The sequence below is a fragment of the Peromyscus leucopus genome, chromosome 9, assembly GCF_004664715.2.
Source record: "Peromyscus leucopus breed LL Stock chromosome 9, UCI_PerLeu_2.1, whole genome shotgun sequence".
In the NCBI taxonomy this organism is placed as follows: domain Eukaryota; kingdom Metazoa; phylum Chordata; class Mammalia; order Rodentia; family Cricetidae; genus Peromyscus; species Peromyscus leucopus.
Window position 1 is genome coordinate 26383952 of NC_051070.1, and position 24792 is coordinate 26408743.

The 24792-nt window shown below is 33.0% G+C and overlaps 1 protein-coding gene across 2 annotated transcripts in view; it reads left to right on the plus strand.

Moving 5' to 3' along the window:
• The window catches only part of Dach1 (dachshund family transcription factor 1), a 390369-nt gene that overhangs the window by 234902 nt on the left and 130675 nt on the right, over window positions 1-24792 (plus strand). Inside the window, exons 4-5 of one of the 2 annotated variants that reach the window (XM_028877172.2) lie at window positions 20283-20438; window positions 20833-21005. In XM_028877172.2, the coding sequence (XP_028733005.1) occupies window positions 20283-20438; window positions 20833-21005 (329 nt within the window). The remainder of the gene's footprint in view (window positions 1-20282; window positions 20439-20832; window positions 21006-24792) is intronic. The other variant, XM_028877173.2, reaches the window with a different exon arrangement.

A 24792-nucleotide genomic window follows, 5' to 3' on the forward strand; every position in this document is an offset into this window, starting at 1 on the left:
TACCCACACATTCCGAAGTACCAAACAAAGCATTAATATATCTTCAGAGATGTAAAAAGAAAAAAAGTCCCTTAAAATTCTATATACTGAGGATTGAAAATGAATGAGTTAAAACATTTGTTTCCTAAATGTGACATGCTCTGGGAGCCACACATCACTTCAACTCATGTTTACACATTATGCCACTATAACTGCTTAAAGTGTAGAGATTTTTAATTGAATTTTATGGCTGGTCTACATTGTTGATAGTAATTTTTATGTTATAGCTTATGAGCTTAGTCATAGAGGATATGGAGAAATTTCCATTGATGTAATAAAATATCTATAAAATCAAAATGGTGTTTCTTCAGTAGTTGGTGATCTTATGTATCACTAAATCCCTGAGCATGCAATTAGAAAGGAATGCACTTTTAAAATGAATATGTATTGATATCAGTGTCTTCCTTTATAACAGTAAGCATCAGTGATAAAGTACTAGATTTATTATATTGTTTGTATTTAACACATTATTTTCCCTTAAAACATATAAATAATGCATTTAAGGTAGAGTCTCATGAATTGCTAAACATTCTTCTTATAACAGATAGACATAATCAGAGATATAATTTAGATACACTATTCAAAATATGTTTAATGTTGGGGACTTTATCATTTCATTTCCTATACTAAAATGTATTTTTAAAATAAGCATTAAATTCTCTTGTATTATGTTATCTTTTAATCATTTTTAAAAAGCCAATGAAGATTTATTTTGAGTTCATATCATATTTTTTACTAATCAAGGCATTACTTTAAATAGTAAAGAGTTTTATTTTTCTTAGGAATATTCATAATTTAAGTTCCAAAAATCATATTTGTTGTTCAAAACCAGTGTGAGCTGCAAACTGACTTCTTCATTATTCATGCACCATCACTATTTAGCAGCAGTAACTGTTTATTATGAAATTTAATCATTATAAATTGTAGTGTTCTATTATTATTGACCTTTAAAAATCTTTTAAGAATTAATACTTGGGGCCTCAAAGCATAATACTCTTGCTATTCTCTGTTTCTCTTACATATTCCCAATTAACATCATTTTCTTGAATTTTTAATGGATAACATTAATTTGACATTTTGCAACACAAAATTTAATTTTTATGCTTGCTTTAAATGCACATGGAACACAAGAAAAGAAATTTTGGTATAAATAAGAATGTCACTAGGAATGTTATCGATTACCTTGAATGTGTGGCTTTCATTTACCATTTAAAAAATTGGCCAACTCATCTGGAAATGGTTTAGGTTCTATTCTTTCAAATAATTGATATGATCCTGAAATTATGCTTCAGGTGGTCATTCAACTTTAGAACATAAGATACTACACATAATGGATTTCCTAGAAGTTATACAATCAGGAAAAAGATGATTTCAAAATATATTATTATTCCTTAATTTATAAAAAATGTTCCAAAACCTTATTTAGATATTCATGCTGTCTTTAAGTGAAAGGCATCCTCTTCTTACTCTATTTATTATTAATACAAATATAAAAAAATCTCAAAGCCCTTTCTATTACCCCTTTTTAACTTCTGTCTTTAATCATTCAATCCTATAAACTCAGAATTTTTTTCCTGTTATTCCATGGTTATGTGTTCTTTAGAACTACTTTTATTAATATTTTTAAAAATCTGAGTTCTTAGTTCACTTGAAATTGAGTGATTTATAAAATTCTAAGGTTTGATATAAATGTTCATTATAGGAAATTTCCTTCATTTTTATTGCTTTTTCAATGATTCCATATTTCAGACCATACTTAATTAAGGCAAGGCAATACAGTATTTGGAGAATATTTTTTTTCATGCTAAAAATTCAGATTGTTATAGTCCATTTCTAGCATTTATAAACAACTTGTATTTTTGTTTACTTTTAATGAGCATGCTTCATTAACTATTTATTTTATTTTATTTTATTTATGTTTAGCTCTTTAAGGACTCATTCATTACAAATAATCATAATTTCTTTTTGATAGCCTTATAAAGTCCAAATTGACACAGTAAACATTCTTTTATTTAGTTGCCTCTTTCTTCTCTTCCTCTTGTCAGTTACATGATGATAGGAAGTTTATTCGTACTCATCATCTGTCTGCATGATAAATTGCTGGCTCACACAGAGAGCCTTTAAAACACATCCCTTACCATCTCGGTATCATCTCAATACTTTTAATCATAATCTTGACTTCCACTTCATCATAATTACTTATTTATAAGTTGTCAAAAGCAAGGTGCTTTATGTTTTTTATATATAATTGCAATAACATTTGCTATTTAAATACATGGTGTTTTCCAGATGTTTGGAGCACACAGAAAAGCTTTACCCTAAGACTACAAAGGAAAAAATTAAATTCCCACTTAATTTTTACTTAATGTTGTTGTTTACCAGTCAGTTATCAAGGTGAAACACACACACACACACACACACACACACACACACACACACACACACACACACAGAGTCATTCAAGGAATGAACTTTCAATCAAACACATGAAAGTAGATTTCTGCTCTTTTATTATTAGAAGTCATATTGTAATATTCAGCATACAAAATTAATGTGTGAAGTCAATGTTTTCAAAGATGTCATTGTTCTCAAATGCTGTCTGATACCAGAGCACAGTCAGGGGTTGGTGATGCAATCTACTGAAGAATAAGTTCTCCAAATATTTTCAGGGGTTCCCGAAGACCAAAACTCTTTAATAATAATTCTAAGATATCCCTTACTTTTTAAACTATTCTGCTTTCATGAGCATATGGTAAAGGTTTTCAGAAGCTCTGAGACTTTTGACATTTCAACAGATGAACATAAAGGCTGAATAACAATGTAAGCCATTTCTTTCTAACCTCTCACCAAGGAGTTTTGCAACATTACCAAACAGAATACTTTATTCTTTATATTTATTTTCTAGAAAATGCCTTATATTAGTAGCTATTTAATCTGTAGCTAAATATTTCTATTCTCAATTTTACATTTCAAGTTAGGTAGGTATTGATGAGTAGTATAACATGTGTTTGTTAATAAATTAAAAATCAAATGTTGAACGTTGCTGCTGTCTGTGTACAATTATATATTATAAACTTGAATCTTGGTTTCAGATTCAGTATTAGAATTCCTTGTCTGTTTCAATACTCTTTACTGAAGGGTTTTCAGTGGTTTGTAGTCAGGGATGACAGTGAGCAAAGGAATAAAATCATCTCACATGGGTGACATCATTATGACAGTATCAGTAGGATAAGCCATAAGAGGAGTGTAAATCTCTTTCAAAATCTGTGCTGATTTTAAAATTGTTATTTGATAATACTTACTTTCCATTTCATATTCTTGAGTTCTTTAAATATGAGAAGTTTTCATACTAAACTTTTTTTTACAAATTTATAAATTAGGAATGAAATTCTCTATGTAAGCCTTTCTAGTTTGTCCTGAATTCTAAAGTGAATATGAAAAACAATCCAAAACAAACAACCCAAAACCTCCAATTCCCCTTCAAAAAATCTCAACAACCATCTAAGTGACAGCATTGAGATAGAAACCCATGTTTCATTCAGAGAAGCCAAAGATCTTAGAAGTCATTAATTTAGTTCCATATCATATGATAATACGTGTATCATACAAATCATATCATATCAATCAAAGACAATCTTTTGTTTTGTTTTGTTTTGATTTTCGAGACAGGGTTTCTCTGTGTAGCTTTGTGCCTTTCCTGGAACTCACTCTATAGCCCAGGCTGGCCTTGAACTCACAGAGATCTGCCTGGCTCTGCCTCCCAAGTGCTAGGATTAAAGGCATGCACCACCACCGCCCCGTAAAGACCATCTTTCTACACATAGGAGGTTGTATACAATTTCTTGATATCAATTCTCTAAACATTCAAAATTACAGTATAATGATATTTTTTTGTGTTTAGTGTCAATAGTTTTCATTTATTCCTTTTCTTATAGATATGATAAAGGGGCCTGACATTTGGTGATACTAAATATAGTGTGTTTGTGTGTGTGTGTGTGTGTGTGTCTATGTGTGTATGTAACAGGTTCCAGTTCTCTTGATGTGTGATGTAACAGTGCAGTTTATGTTTATGAACACAAAACCTTTTCTGTGTTTTATCAGAAGTGCACTTATTTTGTTTGCTTTATCTTACTTTTCTTCATTTTAGATTTCCATTGAGGATATTTAAAAATTTACATGTAGCATACATAAACACTTCTTTTAGTTAACTGTAGAAGCTCAACATTCACTGTATTTACAGCCCTATATAGGAAGATATATATATATATATATATATATATATATATATATATATATATATGAGAGTTGTTCTCTCACATGGATTTATAAAATGATCTGTGTTTATAATTGTATTTTAGCATAAAGATTAGAATTCTCTATTATAAAAGAAAAAGAGAAACCAGTGATGATGAAGATAATGATGAGGACATAAACAAATATATTAATTTATTTAATTGACAAATTTTGTTATTTTCTGGCATTTGATGGCTTATGTCAGTGAGGCTCTTACTTGAATTTTATATCAATATGATGAAATGTTTATATTTTTAATTAGATTCTTGTTCACTTTAGGTTTTCTAAGGTGAATCAAAAATTAAATATTAAAGAATTTAGAACAAATTTCCCAAACCACTTTAAAGAACTCTGTAACAAAATTCATACATTTTAAGTTATTACCTTCATTCCTGGAGCCAATTCATGATTTATAGTATATAAAATGTGTCTGTAATTTGACTTAATGAAAATGATCTGGTATTTATTCTCTATGTACATCAAAATATAATTTACTTTTAAAACGCAGGCTACCAGAAGCAGAAAAGAAATAATCTCGATTGATATTTAGAGCTACAGTAGAATGATTGCCAATATTTTCCAATTAATATTTTTTCTTTCTTTGCACATTTTTAAAGATACTTAAAGCATGCTCCAAAATTAGACTTGACAATTGCAAATGCCAACCAACCAGCTCAGTAATAAAATCAATACTTACATTTCCCTGGAGGCCACTGTTTACTGTTTGGTGCACCATTTCCTTAATGGAATGGCGGTTATGTTTGCAGAAGCCTTGTAGCTACTATTTTATGTTTTAACTAAAAGCAGCTTTCTTGAAGAAGTATAATAAAGAAATTTCTTGAGTTAATAATAAAATTAGCGGAACCATTTAGTATTGAATATGAGTGAAGAGAATATAGACATTCTGTACACACATGCACACACACAGACACACACACACTCTTTCTGTAGCATTTGAAGGTAGTGATATTTTGCTAATAATGTTGATATATTTTTTATGTCTTCATTATAACAGGCATGGACATGATATTGAAACATTTCACCATTATAAAAATAACTAAGTCTAAATGAACATTTTTGTAATTACTGAGGACATCTCAGTTTGGTATTGTTCTTTGATGTTGTGTGTTCTAGAAGAAACCATGGAAAGAAAAAAGACAGAGAAAATGAAATCTTGTGTATTTCCACACAGCAAAATTATTGAAGAATATGATTAACACATTTATTTCTTAATTTTACCTAGTTGGAGCTTCTTTTAAATTGTTTTGGTTGGACAGTAAGCTTATACCTCCAACACGTAAAAAATTCTCTTTCATTACTTCAATGAATAAACTACTTCCAAACTGAAATACGCACAGTATCTTATTTATCTATTTTACTTTCCTATATACTTATTGTGTACAAAATTGGAGAAGGAGAAGGTCACAACAAGTCTCACCTTTAGTCAAGAAGCTATTGGCAATCTATAGATGGTAGGGAGGAAAAACTGGTTTCCATTAGTTTTGTATTTGGGGTTTGTTTTATTTTGTGTGTGTGTGTGTGTGTGTGTGTGTGTGTGTGTGTGTGTGTGTGTCGGGGAGTGGGGGTGATGTGGTTATACCATGTTTCCGGAGGGAATAAAAAAAGACTATCTGCCGGGCGGTGGTGGCCCACGCCTTTAATCCCAGCACTCGTGAGGCAGAGCCAGGCAGATCTTTGTGAGTTCGAGGCCAGCCTTGTCTCCAAAGCGAGTTCCAGGAAAGGCACAAAGCTACACAGAAAAACCCTGTCTCGAAAAAACCAAGAGAGAGAAAGAGAGAGAGAGAGAGAGAGAGAGAGAGAGAGAGAGAGAGAGGGAATATGAAGCTTGCTGGTAGTGAATGGGAATCTGAGAAGAGTTGGGAGAGTGTAACGCATATGAACAAAATATTTCATATACAAAAAAATAAATATAGAACATAAATGTCACTTTCATGCTTGTTTTTGATTTGTGTTTTTGTTTCTTTAATTTAAACAATTGAAAACAAAATTCAGCAGCTTTCCTTTACATTTGCTTCTACCAGATAATAGAATAAGAGTTATTCAAGATGGAGGAGTACTTTCCACCCTGACGGTAGTGTATGCGTGGTCACACTTCCTAAGCAATTGTACAAGCTAAAGTAGACAGTTATGTGAACAGAATTCATGGCTGCTTTCAGGAGACACATTTATAAGCAGGATATTGAAAAAAAGTCCATTGATCGGTTTCCGCCTTTTTATATGATGATGTCAGCAACTGATGTTAATGTGATAAAGCTGCAATATTTTCATCACAAAGAAAAACTCATATCCAAATCTTTAATAAGTGAAGGAGCAAAATCTGTCCTGAGTAGATTCATAGACTCCCAAGAACATGTTTGTAGCTCCTTTCAGACAGTAAATATTGAGAATAAGATCGGAATGAATGTGGTACTGAATTGAAATTAATCGCTGAAGTTATTACTTATGGTGTCACACTATTCTACATGCAGGCTTTTCACACGAGGCTTTGAAGAGCCCTACAGGACCAACTAAATGTAATTGATACAGAATCGCTGCTACGCAACAGCTGTGGGAGCAAGGTGCTGCAGCTTGTACTTTAATCTACCTTTCTTTCTGAGAGTTTATTATGTTTTTGAATTTATTCTTTTGTAGATCTGGGAGCTATCATTTTTATGGAAATTAATCTTTTTAGAAGATTTGTCCTCTCTTTTTCAAACACTAATACATTCATTCAAGGGTCCTATTATTCACATCCAGCTGGCTTTTATCTGGTGATATTTACTTCAAAAAGCCAAGTTAAATGGTATCATAGATTAATTCTCAGGGCACAGGAAAGCTTTTTTGGAGAAAAACATGGTTTGGTAATTATGTGAAATATCATAATAAAAATCACAGAAAATGTCAGAAATGTGTTATATCATCTGTCATAATAGGAACTTCAAAAAGTTGCTCCTTGAAATGTGGTACCTTGCTCCTGTCATAACGTTTTATTTCGGGAACATTTTACATATCGCAAAAGTTTGATTTGGAACTTAACGAACTATCATGAATTTTAGCTCTTTGTTTTTCCTTACACAAAGCAGTGAGACTTCAAAAGGGGGTTATCCACTGTTATCTCTTACATAAATCAAACTGGAAATAAGACACATTTTACAATTCAATTTAAGATCCCACTGCGACAATAATGTTGCAAGCTGTGCATTTTGCAAAGTAATATAGTAATGTCTAGTTTGCATTTTTGAAAAACCAAATTAATCATACTTTATTGAGTACATTGGAGCAAACCTAAAATTCATTTATTATTAAAATCTTCTGCCATAAATACAAACTATATTTTATACATAAAGGACAAACTCATTTATTCATTAAGATAATTTGGATAAAACATTTGGCATATGCATTTTGAGGCTATGGAAGAAATGACATTTGCCATTCTGGTGGTTTGAATTTTTAAAACCGTCTAAATGTTTTAAGCTACTTGAAAATTAATTTTCCCACTAAATTGTACTAACAATTAACACTTCCATATAAAAAGAAAAGCTAACCTAAAACCTTGAAGGTTTGAAAGCAAAAGTCACTACAGTGAATTGTTTCTTCTAGACATGCATTTCATGAAAATTAGAAATATCACATCTCATACTAAATGTAATCAACATATAATAATGTCATCAAGCAAAGGTTTTTATATGAAAATTAAGTATCTACCAGTGCAGAATTAAGGTACAGTTTGCTATATATATTTTTAAGCTGAAAAGCAATAAGTTCTGCTTATGTGTATGGCTTTCAGTGTACAATTCTAATAGGTCTTATGGCACATGAAAATATGCAGACGTGAAACTAAAATTATTTTGAGACCACTTAAAACTAGCAGTTACATTAAATTATAAATGATAATCTTTTGAGAAATCATTTTGGTAATTCCTAGTATAAGGACTGTGAACTTCAAGAAGTGGTACCAAATTGAAAAGTGGGCCAGAAGGCTGTGATGTTATTTTACCCATGCATATTCTTCACAGGCATGGTAGTAACAACTCTTTTGCTCTCTGAGGATATGCTTAACATTGTGAAAGATAAACATTACTTGAGAAGCCACAAGACAATAATATGCACTCTGATTTAAACAGAAATAACAGTGTTAAAATATATCTATCTCCAAATTTAATTTTCAATAAAAGATTACAATTTATCTTATTATACTTAATAGACTTTACTATTAAATCTTGAATTTTGAAAGAGTATTCTAAGTTTGTCATTTTCAATTTTGAATATCAAGGAAGATCTAAAAGTTCACCATGCTGAATCTATAAAACACTATAACTATATAACAGGACTTCTTTATAGAATTTAGAGACTGGAAAGCTATTGCCTTTTTTCTAGAAAGAGTGTCTCTTCATAAGAAACTCCCAAATAAAATCCTGTTTGTTTCCTTTTTATTTTAGAGTAAAGCAATCCCTACTGCATATCAGTAAATAGTTTATAAGCCAGTAGAACCTGGAAATGAACAGAATAACTCTTGCATCATCAAACAGAACCTAGTCATGTCTTGTTCAGGAAGCCAATTTATTTTTCAGTTATCTTCTTTGAAGGTAGTAGTGGTAAAGAACATATTTTCCCCTACCCCATTTTGTCAGTTTTCTAGTACCAAGAAATATGAGATTAAGGAGAAAGGTCCTGGTCATATCATTGTGGTGGGTGACAAAACTTGGGATGGTTGGTCCTGATGATGAGCCTCTTCCTCATCTGGCTATCTGATCTATCACTTTAATCATCTCTGTCTTCTGCCTAAGATGATGACCAAACTCATCATCCTGACAACTGAGGGCTTTCATAATCTGGCCTTCATCTACTTCCCTCTGACTTCTGATGTGTTCCTAATGTATGCTTGCTCCTCCATTCACCTGAGTTTCTCAGCTGCTATCTGGAACCACCATTTATGTATGTCTTTGACACATTGCTCAGGCCAGGCAGTTCTATGAGTCAAATAGGCTCTGACATGCAATAGAATAAATTTAGGGACAATGATATGTCCAATATATTCCTAAGGCCAGCCTTTTCCCTACAAATCCATGTAGTTTTCTATATTTAAACTTATAAAACCTCATTTCTCCCTCCTGTTAGTTAAGTGATCATAATGCCATCCCATTGACATACATCTTCATTGTACTATTTTACAATATGTCTTCCACAGATCTTCATGTACGTGTGATATACATAGACACAAAATCTGTATTGATCCACTTTCAATATCTCAGTAAACAATGCAAATTTATTTACTCAAAGTATTTCTTTTTTGCCCGTGTGTGTGTGTGTGTGTGTGTGTGTGTGTGTATGTGTGTGTGTGTATGTTTGTGTGTGTATGTGGTGCATGCATGCTCAAATGTGTGTGTATGTATGTGTGTTTGTGCATAGGCAGGGGTGTAAACATGCATATAGAGAGCAGAGATTGAGTTTGGTGTTTTCCTCAATTTCTTTTCATTTTACATATATAAGTAAAATATCTTACTTAACATTTTAGCTAATATAGGTAACCAGATTACCTCAAATAAAAACAATATTTTCCTCTATGCTCTGGGATTATTAGCAGGCTGATCTACCTGGCAGGTTTTAAGTGGGTATTAGGGATAGCTGTTTCCTAAAGACACAGAAAGAAGCCAGAGTAAGATTGGTTGGGAGGTGGGGAGGTTCTGAGAGGTGGGGGAGGGGAACTGTAACAATAATAGAGCATATCAGCTTTCAATAATAAATAAATAAACAGACAGACAGTTAGATAGATAGACAGACAGATGATATTAAGACAACAACAAAGAGGTATTTGAGATCACAACTCAGGTCCTCATGTTTACATGGCCAACACTTCATCAACTGTACCAAGCCTGATGCTATGTATTTTTTAATCTACTTTTCTCCTTGTATCTGTCCAATTTATGTCTCTCTACTTTGTGTCCAGCATATGCCAATAATCATCACATGGATGATTCTATTGTGTGTTTTGTGGTACCTTGTGATCAAGCATTTACATCAAATAAACAGTGTGTCGCTTATGATCTTCAAACACATTTCTTAGTCATTGACTAGCATGCTGATTTTTTCCTCTTTGTGAGGTATTCAAGATTTAGAGATAGCTTGAAACTGAGATAAACAATAACAAACTTATTCTATGACACTTAGTTTCTCATTCATAATGGAAAGATGCAGTGATGCTAACAATAATATTTTCAAAATGTTCCCTATACATTGAAAGATATTTGAGATAGTTAAAAATGCTCAGGCATTGGAGTTCAGGGTATAACTCAGTAGTACAATATATAGCAATCAATATGAGTCCCTTGGTAACATCCCCACTATAATAACAAAATGAGCCATTTTTTAAATCTTAATAATGGGGTCAGTGAGAGTTAAAATAGAAAAGCATCCAGAATTGTATTTTTAACACAGAAGCATTAAAGTCAAATTATTTTCTATAAGTGTTTATTGGTGCCTATAACACAATTTTGTATTTTTGTGAGGTGGTTCAAAGATATTTAACTAACGTGTGAAATATACTCCATCTGTTTTATTGTCAAAATCAGGTATATATAGGAAGCTCAGAGAACCAAATTTCAAAATTCAACAAGAAAATGACAAAAACAATTTCAAGACATTATTTTAACCATAAGATGTTCCCAAGTATAATGTATCCTTACACACACACACACACACACACACACACACACACACACACACACACACACACATATATATATATATATATATATATATATATATATAGTTGTGGAAATAATAAAAGCTTTTAAAAGTGATTTTATTTAACAGAAGCATTTGTTGGGGCTAGACAGACAGCTCAACTATTAGATTATTTGCCTAATTTGCAAGGTTCCTGTGATTGAGTCCTAGCATCACATAAATCAGGTATGTTACCATATACCTGTAAATTTATCACTTGGGAGGTAGAAGCAAGTGAGTCACCAGATGATGGACATCCTTGCCTCCACAAGTTTTAGACTAGCCTGTAATTTATGAAAACATGTTCCCAAACCCACTAAAACCACCTAGAGAAACAGCAAAGGAATAACACTCACTGCATATGAATCTCTATATATTTTCCCATGTGGCTTCTATTTTTATGGCTGCTCCATATAAAAGGAAGTGTGTGCTCATACTACAGCCCCAGTATAAGGACTTAAGCACATGTGGTACTAGAACAGTCAATTGTAAAAATGACATAGCATTCTTATAATAATAAAATTAGGACAGATTTTGTAATCTCAGGGAGAAAAGATCATAATTTGTCTATAAAGATTCATTTTCACAATAATATAGTTATTGAATGTTCAATATTTAAGGTTCCTACAGGAAGACAATTCTATTTTCAGTACACAGAATTCTTAAAGTATTTCAAATATATTATCTTTCTTTATAACTATTGCTAGTAGGTAATGACGAATTGCATAAATGCTATATTATTAAACTGAAAATATTTAAAATTAGCTTCTTCCCTTTGAACATTTTAGAAAAGATGGTTATTTTATTCATCAGATTTAATATTTGTTTTATATTCATACAGGATTTTTCTGTGTAGCCAAGGTTACTTGGACCTACTATATTAGCCTTCCAAGTACTATGGTAACAGGTCTGTAACCACCATGACCACTGCAGCATTTTCCTTTTGAATATTACTGCAAAAAATGTTGAGAATTAGAAAGATATGGCTGACTTAGCCAGATTTTATCATTGTGTATATTGTTTCATTGTTTATTTTAATGGACTTTAAATCTCTGTGCAGTGTTTGACTCTGACAGTATTGGTGTGTGACCTTAGGCAGGTTATATTCTTCTTTGTATCATTCGTTTTTCATGTTATGGTTACTATAATCAGTTAATTGTAAAGTAAAATATGGGATATTTAAATCTTACTTTATACTGACCTATGGGTATCATTTCTGTCAGAAAATTAATCCTCATTTAAACATTTTCAAACCCTTTTTCTTATTTTCCCTCTCATTTCAATTGAAGTCTTTTGTAGATTTCAACTGTAGAATTTCATTTCTACAAAAGCATATTGAAACCATTTATTCTTGAGATGAAAATGAGAGTCTTATTCTCAAGGTGAGAATTATCCACTTAATTTGCAATCTTCTTAAGTGTTTCCCTCTTGCCAGTGACTAAAAGTGTGCTGGTCATTTTGACCTTGAAAGTCTCCTGGCCTGCTTGCCCATCGGAAGATGATGAAAGCAGTGAGCATGATGTCTTTGCAGTGTGTAATAGAAGTGAATGTTTTGGTTTCCTGTAAACAGTAGCTTTCAACAAATCTGTCCTCTATGTGTAACCTGCACTACCTAACATTATTTTGGTAGTCCTATAAATGTGTTGAGTTCCTCTCTGCCACAGGAAGCCTCTTCATAGAAAACCTTTTATCTCCATAATATCCTAAAGGGGTAACCATTTAGTTACTGGACAGCATAAATAAAAACTCTGTTACAAGCTGAATGAGGCACCCTTTTAAGGTCCATTTAGTCTTTTTTTTTTGTTTGTTTTGTTTTGTTTTTTGAGACAGGGTTTCTCTCTGTAGCTTTGTGCCTTTCCTGGGACTCACTTGGTAGTCCAGGCTGGCCTCGAACTCGCAGAGATCCACCTGGCTCTGCCTCCCGAGTGCTGGGATTAAAGGTGTGCGCCACCACCGCCCGGCTTCCATTTAGTCTAGTACGTCTGCTCAGTCTGCCTACTTTAAGTAGTAATTAAGAATACTAAATTCTCCAATCTAATCTACATGCTGTGCATTGATTCATTCAGTGTTGATTGAGGGTCCGTAAATATCAGACATTTATTCAGGATATTTATGTTGATTATAGTTTTTCCTAATATTTTTATTTCTCATAACCAAAATGGTGTATTAGGAAATACATATTTTCTGTTAAAGCAGAATACTAAAAACCAAGAATGTTTCCACTGAGAAATTATTTTGATTGGGAAAACACTGAAGCATTCTGTACCTGGGAAGACATATATAAAACTTTCATACCTTTGTCAAGGTTCTATTACAAAGTTTTATAATACTACATACTGTTTGGTTTTCCTAGAGTTTGCTCATTTCTACTACTCTAAACAGTGCCACAGAAAGTTTCACTGTATCTTAATAGAAATATCTTTTGTGAGAAGAAGTAGGGAAACATGGATGTAATAAAATGCAGTAACACATCTTCTTTTGCTAAGAATTTATTGTAACATATGGCTTTTATTAAATGGTAGGGATCAGGAATGGTTGTTTCTTTAAGCTTGATTGGCTTCTCCAGAATAAATACCAACATACCCACCCTGACATATTTGAAGATTGTTCTGTAAATAATTCCCAAATCTCTCTCTGAACATCTGTTTCACACTCAGATTTCAGTGATATATGTCTATTTAATATGTATTCTAAAATATAGTGTATTTAACATTAATATATTTTAAGTCATAATCAACCAATCAAAATTGAACTGATTTTAATTCAAGTATTTCTTTTTTCACAAAGGTGATTAATAGCTTTAATAGTTTATATTCTGATTTCATAATATTTGGAATCAAACTGAGGTCAGTTTAAATATTTTTTAAAAGATTGAAGTTAATATGTTTGCTTCAAAATTGATAATAATTCTTTTTTGATAAACTGTGAGGTATCGTGGAACATACATTTAGTCACAGCAGTTGAAAGACAGAGGGCAGGTGGATCTCTATAAGTTCCAGGCAAGCCAGGACTACATAATAAAATTATAAAAAAAAAAAAAAAGTTTCTTTTGGATCGTTACATATGTAAGCTCAGCACAAAGCCTGTTCAATGGAAAGCTCATATTACAATTCACATATCACGGTCATCATCATTGCCTCATTAATGATGGTTCCAGACCTTTCTTTCCTAAGCTAGATCCTTGTTCTTCATTTGCATCTTTGCTAGCCTTATCTCCACTTGTATATAAATCAAGCTTATTTCAAAACTATCATACAGATATCATATATCTTATCTTTTCTAACTTTATTTACATTTAAAAATGAATCTTCTTATGATTATCCTCCATTTGTATTTACCTTTTGTATTCTATCTGCACATTTATCACATAAAAGTGTTAAGACTGATCATGCTTATAATTTCCAGGTGAAGAAAAGCCTAATAGACAGTTTTATCTTCTTGAATGCAAAAGATAATATGGTAACTGGGAAACACAAACCAACCACATCATATTTACACAAGCTTCCAAATTTTGAACATTTTTCTTAAAAATGTCAAATCATTAAGACTTGTACAGCATGGGAGCGACAGTGTTAAGATTTGTACATTATAGCACAAATTTCAGCTCCATCAAACTGATTACAACAGCCCAGATAGAAAAAGAGTGGAGATAAATTACATAGATGCAATCAACCAGACATAAAAAGGAATTGGACATCAATGGTAAGAAAGGAGCTGATAAGGATCATCCCTCTGTTTCTGACTTAGACAACTAGCTGATAATATTATTCTTTGAGCTTTATTCTGGTCTGAAAGGGAAATAAATTAACCCTGAGAAGCATACATGTGAAAAATATCAATATCACTCCTATGGGCATGCAATCCCTTCTAGAAGGGGATTATGCTTGTTGGATAACTATTTTAAGGCCAAAATATATTTTTAAACATCTCAAATTTTGTATGAAGGAATGGAATTTAAAACTTATTTTCACTTGTCCTGGCCTTACACATTATTACTTATACAAATTATAGTTACACAAAATCGTTATTGTATGTCATGGCACTTATTAGCATGATTATAGGGAACACAATTGACACTTTTTTGATATGATAGCAAAGCTCTTGTTAAATTATAAACTACTGGATAGACTAATTTCTAGTTCATTTGTTTCTTTCATGAAAATAGTCCACACTGAAAGGAAAAGGAAGATATTCCTTGCCATTAGTAGTTTAAGAGGTTAGAAGATATATAGCTATGTTATAATAAAATACTTGATTTTGAGGAACTGTGTGATTACAGTTCAGAATGACAGCTTAAATATATACCTGGTGGGGTCATTTCTATACCATTGTCTGCAAAAGAGTCTAATTCAGCTGTGGGAATTAACAAATCTGTTTTCAACATTATTTCCACGGAATAAAATTATTTGGCTCTTGATTACAATCAGTTTATCAAAGATATTAACAAGATTCATAAGTTTAATAAATACAAAACTTTAGCAACTCTTTCTTTCCCTGCATTGAATCCTATCGAAGTGTTTACTGGCTCTAGCCTGGATTTGTTTTGCTTTGTTTTAGGGATCTGTTTCATCTGGTTAACAGTGACAGTGTGGTGCTAATGAGTCTTAAGACAGCAATAGCATCAAAAAGCAATGTATTCTCTGATATAATTACCCCTTTCTTCTACACATATACTACTTAACCTTTTATCTTGAGAGTGATGGCTATCTATCCTTAATTTTCAGTTGCATCAAAACTTTCTGAAGTTAGGCATAAAAAAGGGAAAGTATGTGAAGAACTGTATTCAGCACACAAGAGTTTTTCTATTATTTCTTATGAGTTCAAATTCCTAGTAATTTAGAATTGAAATAATTCTCTCTTTTAAGTTTCTTAATGCTGTTCCTGCTTTTAATGACTTTCCAAAGATACTCAGCTACATGTCTTAGTAAATAGTGTCAGAAAGATGTTGCAATTTAGCTGAGATGTGGCTCAATGGTATGGCACAGTGAGGAATGTACAAGGCACTGAATTGGTCCCTCATCGCACAGACAGAACAAATGACCCAGTTTAGAGTATGTCCTTAATTAATTATGCTTCCAAGAATTACATTGTGCTCTGTGGATATATGTTCTATAGTTATTCTTGTCAATTAGTGAGGTAAATATTAAAGACTGAAAATGCTCATTATCATTGTATCTAAAACAATTTGATGGTGTCAAACCAAAACACTAAATGACTTCAGCATCTAGATGTTAAATCAAATGGTTTCAGCTGGTAAATGAGAGAGGGATAAAGAGAGAGAGAGAGAGAGAGAGAGAGAGAGAGAGAGAGAGAGAGAGAGAGAGAGAGAGAGAGAGAGAGATGTGGATGGATAGACAGACAGAAAGATGATAGATAGATAGATAGATAGATAGATAGATAGATAGATAGATAGATAGATAGATAGATAAAGAGACAGAGACAGAAAGAGACAGACTGAGGCAGAGAGAAACAGAGTCAGAGACAGAGAGGGAGAAGAGAGGGCTCTGTTTTATAATTCACATAAGGATTATTTCTTATTGTACATTAAAAACCAGCATCACATATAGTAGTTTATGTGGCATTTTCAATTCCATTGAAATGTATCCATTGAAAAATCATTTATCTATTTTTCTAATCTCTGAATTAACAGCTGAATGTCTGTAGAACCAGTGACTAGTGTTTGCTTTTATTAGTAGCCATGTTTTCACTGTTGGCTCAAGTTGACATCTTCCTAAGTGGTCTCCAACGGTATGCAGTAAGCACCCATTCTTGACATTATTTTCATTGTAAAGGAATCTCAACAATGTCAAGTTCCTTTCACAGTCTATCATTGTCACTCACGAAGCAGTACTGTGACTGTTAATCCCTTAGAGATTCATCTCCTTTATCAGGGTCAATCTGTGGGAAATCAGAACAACTCATTACATGCCACCTAGGTATGAAGAATAATAATGTTCAAACATATTTTATTAATTTTACTGCATGATAATTTAAGGAAATATTTATAGGCCATAATAATTTCTGATTATTTTGCATGTACTCTACTCAAAACTCATTTGTAAATAATGTAGCCAACTGTTTTGGAATCCATTCATTGTTGGGTATATATAAGAATGAAAGGAAGAAATTAAATGATAAAATAATGATTTATAGTAGGGTTATAAATGCAGCCATTCATTCATACACTCATTTTTGCATGTTTATTAAAGAGAAATTAACCATATTATTTTCCAAACACTATTTCCCATCTTGCCTATGAATTGTGCTTCAAAATCTGAATTGATCATCTTTCTTTTTAATGAGAGTAATAAGGCTCCATAATAAACTCCATTTTAAGAACTTGCTTCTAAAAATAAACTGAAATGAATAGAAATATGAATTTTCCAAGTTCAACATGTTATTTCAGAAAGGAACTATAATTTTAAATCATGGGTGGAGATGGAAATTGAAAGAAAAAGGTGATTATGAATTTGAAAATTAATAAGTAAACAAATGTGACAATAGTAGGTGTACTTCACGGCACATGTGGCTTGGTCGCTTGGTTTCATTCATTTCACAACTTGCTGTGTGTACTGCTGTTAACAGCCATATATTCTTATAGCTGAAATATCTAGCCTTTGTTTCTTCATGATCTTCCCAGGGTTTGGGTGAAATACTATTTCCCAACACCATTAAAATGTGGTTGAAAATTCTAAGTCATCAAAAACAAAGCAATATGAATTTTTCAAAGAGATCATAAATACTTTCTTTGGATTTTACCATTTTATATTTTTAATTCCTCTTTGAGTTATATATAACTGGTTATCTCTTTCAAGATGCAAGGGCTGTGTCAAAATCATCTTTTTATTTTGACTTTTAGTCAAATAAAGAAAATGCTTCTTGAAAACTTTGTGGATATCTCCCCCTACACAGAGAACTCCAGGCAATTAAACTTCTGGAAGAAGGAATATCAGACCTTACTAGGATGATCCCATTTTCGATTGCCCAGAGCAGAGAGGCCAGCCTACAAACCATATGCATACAAACAACAAAAATGAACTCAATGGTGGTGGTGGTGGTGGTGGTGGTGGTGGTGGTGGTGTGTGTGTGTGTGTGTGTGTGCGCGCGCGCGCGCACCTGTTTGTGCACATACACATACATAACAATAATAACCAGGGGAAAAGAGGGTATCAACTTGAGAATTAGAGGCACAGAAAAGGTTTGAAAGAAGGAGCTGGGCGATGTTGGAGGGAGGAAAAGAGGGAGAATCTTATGTAATTCTATTTCCTGTAAAATATAATTTAAAGGAATTATTAATTTTAAATATTTGTGGGTGTTGTTATAGCTGCAGGAAAACTGAAAACACTTGAAATTATACCTTTACTAATTGTAGGCATGTTTCCTTCTGAAGCCACCTCTTTTCATTTCTCATTTGTTCACACTAATGGAGAAGGAGTGCGATATAAATAATGCAAAAATCACTTACAGCTGACTTGGTTATATATTGTATATTTTTCATCAGACTTAGTCCCTAATTGTTTGCTCTATTTATTACCTAAATGAGCTAACATCATGAGTATTTAACAAATGATGATTGGTGGAGATGGCTAAGAGCCTTCTATGTAGTGAGAAATTCAATGTAGCATAAGAAACTCCCTGAGAAAAACACTTAGGTGGCAGCCTGACAGCTACCCATACTAAGAATCTGACAGACTGGGGTGCCTCAAAGATGGGAAAATAAGTGTTATCTTTTGCACAGCTATTCAAGCAGAATTTTAGTTACTGGTTTCACTTTAAAATTACTACCTCACAATTTACATTTGTTATATGTTAAATATGTGAAACAAAGTGAGGTTATTTAAAGTGTTTTATCTTTGTATTCTCTTGACGCGATGCCTTAGAAAAGTTCACATTTATACAGTTATTACACTCTTGCCTGGAATAAGTAAAAAAGTCATGTGTGGTGGAGTAAGGTATATAAAATTTTTGAATATGAAAGTTAAATTTTGTATCTGAATGTGAGAGCAGGTTGGAAGTATCTTTATGTGAGTCATTTCTGAATAAAGCTATAAACTTTTTAAAACTAAAAGCTGTCATGGTTTCTAGTAAAATAATAAAGATATCCATTTTAATTGATTCTTTTCATTGTTTAATAAAATTGCTTTGTTTGATTGCTGAAGAATTTGAATTGAGTTTTCATTACCCACTTCTGAACAATTTACTCTGAGATCTAGACAGGATTGAGCTAATGAGTTCGAATTTATATTGAGCCTTAACTGTCTTCATGAAGTAAAGGGGAAAATATCACGGCAGTAACTAAGTAGTCTTCATTGAAAACTATGTCGTAGAGATTTTACAACAAGGCTTTTAGTAGAGCTTAAGCATTAAATCGGAATTTTACCAACTTTGCTGTTTCTATGTTTATGATAGTCTCATCAATTTTAAAATAAACTCATAAGGTAACAGAAAAATTTAAATGGAGAATTTCAAATTAAAATGTTCTAGAGGAATGTTTTAATATTGCCAAACTAATTGAAGACATGATTTATGCATTCCTTCTAAGAAATCCTTACATAGCATCTCAAGACCTAGATTATTCTGATGTTGTCCTGAATATCTAAGTGTCTGTCCTCCAATGGACAGCTAGTACTGACCCCCATCCAAAATTTACATGTATTGTCATTTGAAAGCCATTGATATACTCATTCATAGACCTTGGGTATTTTGCTTTGACATTATTATGTTTCCTAAAGTGATGTTTTGTGTTCTCTGTTCAATGCCTGGGCAAGGTCTGTTCTAATGAATCCATTATTTTTATACTTGTGGTTGAATTAAGTCATGCACTTTAACTTAATGTTGAGCAGGTTACCATTTACTAAAATGATAACTTTGCATTGTATAACATCCCTTCTACTTTGGTTCAAAGGAGAATATGTTAGATAGCCAAGACAATTTATTATTAATTGTTATTATTAATTAAATTTATTATTTGGTTAGTTCAAACATGATTAGGTATTATGTGTAGGTTTAATGTTTCAAAAATACTACTTTGCTGAAATTTGACATCCTGTCTAAGAAGTAAGGAAACAAATCACAGCTCAGGGAAAATTTTCTTCCTTTAGCTCACTTCCCTTCAAGCCCATTTGCTAATTCCCTAATGTTAAAACTTTTCAGAGCTCATTTAAAATTAGTGTGTGGATGATTTGGATTAATATTATATCCAAATAATTTATATTCATTCCCCACAGGCAGCAGTGGTGGTTCTTGGGATAAGGAATCACTGCACTCTTCCCCATCCCAGGGATCTCAGGCGCCTGTTACCCATGCCCGCATGCCTGCAGCGTATAACCTTCCAGTTAGCCATCCTCTCAACCATCTGCAGCACAGCCACCTTCTGCCAAATGGTACGATGGCAATTTTTAGCACTAAAAGCGGGAGTTTTAAACATTCGTTTCTGTAATGATGAGCAGGAAGATGAATGATATACTGCACTCACACAGTCAATTAATGAAAACTATAGCATGTCTATAAACTGTTACATTGCCCAGACGAATAATACAGCCAAGAAAAGAATATTTGTATTTAAAGAAACACAAAATAATTGATGTGATGAGTGATGACACCAAACTAGTTAGCTGTAAGCTTAATTTCCCTGTCATGAGTGAATATTACTGTATAAAATAAACTTTGACTGTCACTATTAGAATTTTTTTTTCAATGGTTTAACTCTCAATGACATGTCATTGATGATTTTACATGGAACACAGCAATGATGATCTATGTGTGTTCTGTTTTCAGGACTGGAACTTCCTTTTATGATGATGCCCCACCCTCTAATTCCTGTAAGCCTACCTCCAGCTTCTGTCACCATGGCAATGAGCCAGATGAACCACCTTAGCACCATTGCAAATATGGCGGCAGCGGCACAAGTTCAGAGTCCTCCATCTAGGGTGGAAACATCAGTTATTAAGGTAGCTGTCTCATCATAATGTTGTTTTGGAATATTCATCTTAGATTGCTATCCCTTCCTCCATTTGTTTCATCCCCATAAGTATATCTCACCTCTGAAATCTAAAGGGTAGCAAATAGTCTGTGAAGGAAAAAGAAAAACTATGTATAGTAAGCAGTCACAAGATACAATATTTAAACGAGCTTGAGCAAATTTAAGTTCTTGCTTAATAGAAAGAACATAGGGGAGTAAGTTATATAGTTTAACTTATCTGGACTCTTGCAAGCACAGTTTGTACGTAGTTCTATCAATGGTGGTATAAGCCTTTAGGAATGGATAATCAGGCAAACACAAGAGCTAAATTCTGGCACTTATTGAATATGTCACATTGGAAATGTAAATCATTATTCCTCATTGTAGTCTGCATCTAAAAGATGAATGGTACAGTATAGCTGCATTATCTAAATAATGTAAAAACCAATACAGTTAAGTATTTATAAATTCTAGAGTATCCTGTAATGGAGAGTAGTGTAATTATTATGTAAACTTTTTACAAGGGTATATTATATATTTATTGTATTCACTCTCCTATGTGTGTGTATTAATTTAAGTATGCATGCATTTATTATATATATATTATATATAATATATATATATATAATTGTATTTTTTCTTACTATTTTAGAACATTTACTTAGATTGAGGTTGTCAGATTGGGTGAGGAATAAGAAATAACAAAAATGCTTTAAAAATAGATCAATTTTTAAAGCAAGTAAGGGTGATTCCTGCTTCATGGTCTTCCTTTAATACAATAATTACCTGTATTTTTCTGAATATAATACTCTTGAATCCAGGGCAGCTTTGGAGTATGTCCTATATAAACAATCTTTGTACTAACGAGGTGAGGTGGTATGCTGCTGAGATTCCAGTGTGTTGGAGGCTGAGATGGGAGACTACCGAGCTAGGGGCTAACATGGACTACTACTGAGTGCAACTTTGTCTTAAAAATTTATATATATATATATATATATATATATATATATATAATGTTAAATATAATATACTTAGTGTAAAAACAGGTTTTTATTTTTTTTAAAAAATGTTTCTGTTAACAAGGAGGTGTGCCTCATATTGTTTTCAAAATTTAGTTACCAGATGAGGAGAGGAGTCTAGTCACACTGCAAAACACTAAGATCAACTACTGAAATCCACTCCCTGGGAGAAAGCCAGTAAGGTCACATTTTCCTCAGAAAAGCCCCTTGAGCGAACATTTTCTAAAACTCTGTTTTCACCCATTATGGCTTTGGGGGACCCTGCCTTACAAGACAATTTGTTACTCAAGGGATTCTTCCATGATTACATTTACTATTTTAGAAAAATTTTGGTGCTAAGAATATGACATGTATAATCTCATTGAAGTGATGTTTTAAGTACAGAAAAATTCTTCAAACCATTCTTTTCCTTTTGGTGGATGCTATTTTAACACCTTTTAAGTACTAGTTTTAACCATAAGATGTTGGGGCTAGAGAGATAGCTTAATGTTAAGAACATGTACTGCTCTTGTAGAAAACCTAAGTTTGGTCCTAGCACCTACATCAGGCAGCTTAAAACTGCCTGTAACTACAGCTTCATGAGACCTGACACCCTCTTTCAGACTCTGACAGAACCTGAACTGGCATGTGCACAGAAAACACACATTTACATGTACACATAATTAAAAATAAAATGTCTTTATAAAAAGATTCAATTATTCATGTTTCAAAAAATCACATATGCATATATAACTTTCAAATCTGAGCATTCTAACTTTTCATTTAGGTAAGACTTGCATCAATAAAATGTCTAGATCAAAGACTTTTGTAGTTTAAAATTACATGTATAACTTAGGATGTTATGCCTAATATATTTTGAATTCAAAAGAACAGAGGAATATCATGAGACTTGGTTTACTACTCTTTTCTATATACATACATTTTAAAAAAAATGTCTGTGCAGTGACATAATAACTGAAATACTAGAATCTGGAAACAGCTTTTAATAACTCTGTGTTGGTTAAAGTTAAGTAGGAGGAAGAAGTTTTCTTCTGGAAGTGTCTTTATGTATTAAACCATAACTATATTGTTAGAAATATTCAGAAATATTTATGTGGTTTCTCAGGCTAAGTTTCAGAATACAGAGGAAGGAGATCTAGGAAGGAAGGAAATGTCCAAAAAGGAATAACAAAGTATGTCTTCCAAAGCATGCCATCACCTACTAAGTCACACTGATACTCGACTTCTTAGTCTCTTGGGACAAATATGTTCAGAAATTTGGCAACTGATAGAGTTGAGGAAGTTCTGGATCATGGCATAAATCATGATGGTAACAAGGACATGAGAAACATTGCTGTAGTTGAGATTAATTACAGAAAGCAGGCAGTTCCCACTGTACTATCAAAGGGCAGGCCAACTGGCTTATAGAAGTGCTGAAAACCCCATCATCATTGGACTTCCTTATTAAAAGACAACATTCACTTTGCATTTAAAACATTGACATGCTAAGTGACAAAACCAGGTGCCAAGATAATAACCAAAGCATCTGAGTTTGATATTAGTACACTCCATAGCAACAGTCTTGTTTAGTAAACTCACTTTGTCTATGCTAACTAAATATAGTTTAGGGAAGTTTTATTTTTCCCAAAGAAAACAGCTGACTGAGATGTCACATTGAACATAATGGGCCCCTGTTGGTAATTAGAATAGTGCCTGTGAGTTGATTTGCTTGACAAGATTCTAAATGTGAAGACCAGTTGGAAGTATAATGTTAAACACTGAAGATTTAGCCCCATATCAAAATAAATAGCTTCTAAAGAGAAAATAGAAACATGAAGGATTGTCTACATTCTGAATAAATTGTTCATCTTTTTTTTTTCTCCTTGGAATTTGTCTTCCTCTCAAGAATTCCCTTTTTTCCCCCTTTTATTTTATTTTACAATACCATTCAGTTCTACATATCAGCCACAGATTCCCTTGTTCTCCCCCCTCCTGCCCCCTCCCCTTCCCCCAGCCCACTCCCCATTCCCACCTCTTCCAGGGCAAAGCCTCCCCCAAGGACTGAGATAGACCTGGTAGACTCAGTCCAGAGAGGTCCAGTCCCCTCCTCCTAGACTAAGCCAAGCGTCCCTGCATAAGCCCCAGGTTTCAAACCGCCAACTCATGCAATGAGCACAGGACCCGGTACCACTGCCTAGATGCTTCCCAAACAGATCAAGCCAATCAACTGTCTCACCTATTCAAAGGGCCTAATCCAGTTGGGGGCCCCTCAGCCTTTGCTTCATAGTTCATGTGTTTCCATTCTACTCTGATGATGGGACGGCCAAACACAATAATAGTCGTGCCAGAAACCCCATCCAAGGACTGAGGAATCTGGATGCAGAGATCCATGGCTAGGCCCCGGGTGGAGCGCCGGGAGTCTAATTAGCAAGAAAGAGGAGGGTTTATATGAGCAAGAATTGTTGAAACCAAGGTTGGATAAAGCACAGGGACAAATAGCCAAATTGCTCATCTTTTATAAGTGATGATAGGGATTAAGATTAAGCACAACTAATGGGGATTGGAATTAAAAATATGTTGTATAAAATAAAAATGAAAAATATACCTCTCAGGATAACATATTATAAACTATTACTCTCTTACTGATTTTTTTTTAAACTAAAATGCCCCAATACATTTTTTCAGTGACATACTCTCTATTGCACACAAATTGGACCAAGGTCTCAATTTATGAGTTGCTGCCTATTGGAAAAATCTACCTGTTGTTATTGCTAATAT